This window comes from Leopardus geoffroyi, chromosome X (genome assembly GCF_018350155.1).
Source record: "Leopardus geoffroyi isolate Oge1 chromosome X, O.geoffroyi_Oge1_pat1.0, whole genome shotgun sequence".
In the NCBI taxonomy this organism is placed as follows: Eukaryota; Metazoa; Chordata; class Mammalia; order Carnivora; family Felidae; genus Leopardus; species Leopardus geoffroyi.
The window spans coordinates 116,139,740-116,144,068 of record NC_059343.1 but is presented as its reverse complement, the minus strand read 5'-3'; the positions used below and the strand labels follow the sequence as shown (position 1 = coordinate 116,144,068).

Genomic DNA, 4,329 nt, shown 5'->3' with positions numbered 1-4,329 from the left:
TTTAAAGTTTCCGTCGTTCTGGCAGTCCTGCATGCCCAGACGGCCAAATGATTCCCCTGGAGGAAGGTTCTGGAACACAAGAAGCAGGAAGAACTAGCAAAGGGAAGTCACGGCTATTGTGTTACTTCAAGACTGGCCCTCCAAGAGATTCTATAGCTAGAACTGAAGGCTTTCTCAGTCTTTAAGAAGCAGTACAGAAAACACACTGGAGATGCCTCTTACCTGGCTGAGGTGTGGGACGGTAGGAGTTGAGCAAAGGCTTCCCAGAGAAAGCCCTATCAAGGTAAACATCTCCACAACCCTGATTAACCAAAGGGCAATGTCCCCAGTAAGAACACGCCACAGGGAAGGACGCCTGGGCGGCTCAGTCGGTCCGACTCTTGATTTCGGCTCACGTCATAATCTCACAGTCTTGAGATCAAGCCCCTCATTGGGCTCCACACTGAGCATGGAGCCCACTTAGGATTCTTTCTCTCCCTCTCTCTCTCTCTCTGCCCCTTCTCTCTCTCTCTCTCTCTCAAAATAAATAAACATGTTTAAAACAACGAAAAAAAGAACATCCTACAGGGATACCCTGTGCTATCCCTGCTCCAGAGTCTCCCTGCTGGACATCCAGGCCTGCCGCCATCTTCCTAAGGGGGTGGTATCATCCCCTGCCCTAGGAGAGAATCTAAAGTACTGGGCCAGGCATCTGAGACCCTCAGATAGACTTGGGCCCCTGCCTCCCCTACCTAGCTCCTATGATCCCCCAAACACACTTTACTGCTTTCCTCCTTCTCAAACTGTTAGATATCCTTCCCCTGTTGGTATGCCCTGTGCCCTTTGTACCCATTTTTTCTGGGCCCCGTTCAAATGCCACTTCCCCCAGAAGCTGCGACCCTCTTGGCAAGGAGGGCCTCTGTCCTCTGAATTCTTCTGCACAGTCCTTAGGTGCTTGTCCTACAACTAGAAGTGCTTTTTTGACTACATGAATTTACCTTCCAAGTTAGGATCTGCTCCTTGAGGACAAAGACTGTTTTTATGGTTTGTTTGTTTTTACATCCCTTCTCAGGGCCTAGTACAGTGCCTAGCTACGCGCGGAGTGCCTCAATGGCAAGTTTTTATCCTATCAGGGAATTCACTTTATCGTATTATTTTAACGCATTGCTTGCTTACAGATGTACTCCAAAGGCCACGCTAATGAAACGGAAACAACTTTCTGATACGAACCTAAAACCAAGATATTACTCATCATCAACAATACGATATATGCTGGCTTGGGGAGAGCCTGGGGGAGACACCACCCCTTCGGCAACCTCACTGCCGTGTCCCCCACCTCCAGCCCAGCCCTCTGCAGAACCACGCTGACCCTTTAGGTACCCCTAAGGACTTTCAGTTCCAGATCTTTTCCATTTGTATTCCCCCACCCCTGTATTTTTTCAAGCCAGGGGAGGTAGATCTCTCACGACGCCAGTTGTAAGGAGGATCCCTCAGGCAATTTCAAGAACTCCAAGGCTGCCCTACTATGCAGAGTGATGATCCTGGGTACTCCTGAGCTACACACACTTATAATACAAGACGTGGGATATTTAGACAAGTTTCAACTATTAGAACAGTAGTTTCCTGTTCAAACAGAGATTCTCCTTTCTGATTTCTAAATTAATGTTTTCCTGGCTTCTTCTAAAATATAGTGGGCTTTAACGTTGCACTGACTTTTATTTATAGAGAAGGGAGAACATTTACTGAGTACCTGTGGGTGTCAAGCACCGTGCTACTTAAAATATGGACATCATCTCATCCTCGTGACTCCTGTCGGAGACACACGGTTCCATTTTACAGATGGAAAACAGAGGTCAACCGACACGAAGCGATTTGCCCAAAATCATGCGGTGAAGTTGTGGGCCTGGGGTGCTACCGTTGGTCCTTTTAATACAAAGCTCATGCTCTTTTAGTTGTGTCCCGCCACATCCTTATGCCAAACCCAGGTCAGTCTGACTACTCCGTCTTCCAATTCAAAACAGAGATCACCAAAAAGATGTAACCACAGAAAAAGGAACTTTTTACATTCCTAGGAACAAGGAGCACCACTGGGCCACCAGGACGACCATCTTTGACCTCAAGATCTCAATCGTTGGCTTAATTTTCCTAAAGAGCACTGAACTGACTCAGCATCAAGTATTACCTGCCCAATCATAACAGGGCCCCTTTGCACCACCACACAATCACCAAAATAAGCAGCTATTTCTTTAAGAAAAAAGCACCTCACTGCCTAATATGTATTACTTGGACACTCTGTACAAATTATGTGCATAGTAAAGTGGAGCAAAAATAGAAAGCTGCAGATTTCACCAAGGTGCCAAGTTTTCTGTTTTGATAACATGTAATCAAACTGGCAAAAACGGCTAAAGCAAAGAACCTAACAACAACGGATAAAAGTATCCTACAACCAAGTAAACACCTGTTAGTCCTTCCCCTTTAAGAATTTTAAATAAGGTCACATTTATTCACTCAACAAACATTTATTGAGCACCAGCAACTGTACTCGGTGCTAAGGAATATAACTGTGAACAAGATAAACCAGGCTCCCGCTCTGACCAAATATTTCTGGTTTCTTCTGATCTTGCTAAACGACTACATAATACTTGTTCTCTGCTAGGATTAGATGTTTGGGAAAGTCAGAGTCATCCGAGGCCTCTTGTAGAATACTTTAAAAGTTTCTTTACGGTGAACTTGGCAGAAATCTCTGTTGAACTTGGAGAAGAGAGACGGTCGCGAGTGTCCTTTCGCCGAGCACGTTGACGGTCGAGTTAATGCTCAAGTAAGATGGCGGCTGGCGGCCAATGACGCCGTTCAGAACAGTCGGTTGCGCTTGTGGGTTGGGGAGCCTGTGACACTGTCACTGCACTGGGCCGAGGGGCGCTTGCGGGTCCCCCCGCTGTCCAGGCGGAGGGCCAGTTCTTCGGCGTTGAAGGGGTTCGAGTCGTCCTCGAGGAGGCTGCTTTTCCGGCGCCCGCCGCCGGCCACGCTGCCGGCGACACCGCTGGCCTGGGGCGGGGACCCGGGTGCGCCGGCTCGCACGCTGATGCTGGCCATGGCACCGCTGAGGCCATGCAGGGCGATGGCCTCGTGGAAAGGCTGCAGGTCGACCTCGACGGCCGAGTTGGCTTCGGTGGCGGCGGCCGGGTTGGCGGCCGAGGCGGGCGGCTTCGGGAGCATCCTGGGGGTGCGCGGCGGGGGCGGGGCGGGGGGCACTTTGCCGCACAGGAAGCTAATGAGGTCTTCGCGGAGGATGGTGCTCCGGCCCTTCTTCACCCACTCCAGCACGTCTTTGATGCGACGCTGGTAGCCAACCTGGACGCCCAGGTCAAAACTTCGTTGGTGGGCGTCCCCGCTCTCTTTGTAGAGACTGGTCACGGCCATGGCCGCGTTCTGGAAGGGGTCCCACACGGACAGTCCTGGCTGTTGGCAGCCGGGATCCTTGTAGAGCTGGGCCACGGCGGTGGCAGAGATCTGGAAGAGGTGCCACAGCCTCTGCTGCTCGCTCTTGAGCCCCGCTGCCTCGGCGGCCGCCTCGTCCTCCACCTCCGGGGGCAGCTGCTCCTCCTGCTCGGCCTCGGCCAAGCACTGGCGTTCCCACTTGGAGAACCAGTGCTCCGCGACCTCGGCCTCGCCCTCCTTCGGCTGCTCCTCCATCCTCCTCCTCCTCCTGGCCGCTCTTCTCCTCCGCCGCCGCCGCCTGCTCCGCCTCGCTCTTGCTCCTGCTCCCGCTCCCGCGCCTGCTCCTCCACCTCCGCCTCACCTCCCGCTCCGCGCTGCCCTCCTCCTTCTGCAGCCGCCGCCACCTCCTCCGCGTGCGCCGGCGGGCGGTCGCGCGGGCGGCGGGGCCCCGAGGCCAACTGTTCCGGCGCGCGCCGCCCGCGGCCCCAGTGCACGCCCCGCCCCGCCCCGCCCGGCCCGGCCCCCAGCTACGCCGCGGAGAGAACTCCGCAGCCGCCGGCGCCGCCTTGCTGCCCCCTTCCGGCCCCGCGGGCCGCTCCTAGCGCCCCCCCAAGGCGCCGCGGCCTCCCCGCCGCCGCCGCCGCCGCGGCCCCGCAGCCCGGCCCCAGCCCCCGCTCCGCCGCCGCCGCCGCACCGAGAACTCGGAGGGGGACCGGCTGCAGCGCTGCCCCAACGCGGCGCCTGCCTACCACTTGGCCCCCTTTTCACACATTTTGGAGACTTGTCGCCATCGTCCAATGAGCTGATCAAATTTTACATCCTATGTTGCCAGAGAGGATTATGGGGCAACTTCATGGTGTCGATCACATCCAGGGCGCCGATCCGGGAAGGCCGGGGGGCGGGGGGGGGGGG

General features: G+C 55.0%; 1 protein-coding gene across 1 annotated transcript; it reads right to left on the bottom strand.

The window, feature by feature from the left end:
* Window positions 1-2,482: 2,482 nt before the first annotated feature.
* LOC123594035 (UPF0472 protein C16orf72) lies at window positions 2,483-4,057 on the bottom strand. The gene has a single exon (XM_045470594.1). It carries the CDS (start codon window positions 3,670-3,672, stop codon window positions 2,830-2,832), a length of 843 nt encoding a protein of 280 aa, XP_045326550.1. The 5' UTR covers window positions 3,673-4,057; the 3' UTR covers window positions 2,483-2,829.
* Window positions 4,058-4,329: the final 272 nt, after the last annotated feature.